Source organism: Acanthisitta chloris, unplaced genomic scaffold, assembly GCF_000695815.1.
Source record: "Acanthisitta chloris isolate BGI_N310 unplaced genomic scaffold, ASM69581v1 scaffold2401, whole genome shotgun sequence".
Lineage (NCBI taxonomy): Eukaryota > Metazoa > Chordata > Aves > Passeriformes > Acanthisittidae > Acanthisitta > Acanthisitta chloris.
Genome location: NW_008655282.1, coordinates 1 through 730, shown reverse-complemented (window position 1 = coordinate 730; position 730 = coordinate 1). Strand labels below are relative to the sequence as shown.

Sequence of the window (730 nt, the reverse complement as noted above, 5' to 3'; positions counted from 1 at the left end):
ACACGGCAGGAGATGGCTTCTCCAAGTCTGGGGATGCAGCTGAGGTTAACTTCTCTGGCTCTGGAGATGTGGCCTGGGCTGACTTTTCTGGATCTGGGGACACAGCCTGGGCTGACTTCTCTGGCTCTGAGGAAGTCGGCTGAGCGGACTTCTGGGGCTCTGGAGACACAGAAGGCTTCTGAAGCTTGGGGGAAACGACAGGTTCGGATTTGGGGAGTTCAGGAGACGGGGCAGGTTTGCGTGACTCGGGGGAAAGGGTAGGTTTCTGTGGCTCCAACGTGACACTCTTTTTGGATGCATCTGAATCTCCTTCTACTGGCTGCTCTTTCCTCTCCTCACTCCACTTCTCAGGCGCCGCATGCTGCGCCGTGATGTGGTAATACACGTTGCAATACATCTTGCTGGTAAAGAAACATTTGTGGCAGTGAAACAGTTTTGCACTTTTTTGATAAAAGATAAGTTTACCCAAACCAGCAGCATCCATTTCATCACAATACTCTGGGTGGATGGAACCCATGTGGATTTGTATGTTCTCATAGTCTGTTCCTTTGAAGCTGCAGTGGTCACACTCCAAGCGCTCCGTGGTCTTACGGAGTATCTGCAACACGTCCATTTTCCTATGGTCAGTGACAGTTTGCACAGCTCTGCACCTTTTAAAGAAGCTTCAGTTCCTGCAATAAAGGGAAAAAAAAGCTGTATAGGTAGCTGTCAATGTTAATTTCAACTCTTT

The 730-nt window shown here is 49.2% G+C and overlaps 1 protein-coding gene across 1 annotated transcript in view; it reads right to left on the bottom strand.

Annotated features, from left to right (window-relative positions):
* CHAMP1 (chromosome alignment maintaining phosphoprotein 1) overlaps window positions 1-613 on the bottom strand; it is a 3,078-nt gene extending 2,465 nt beyond the window's left edge. The window contains exon 1 of the mRNA XM_009083813.1: window positions 3-613. Within this exon, the coding sequence (XP_009082061.1) occupies window positions 3-613 (611 nt within the window). The remainder of the gene's footprint in view (window positions 1-2) is intronic.
* Between the last annotated feature and the right edge of the window lie 117 nt (window positions 614-730).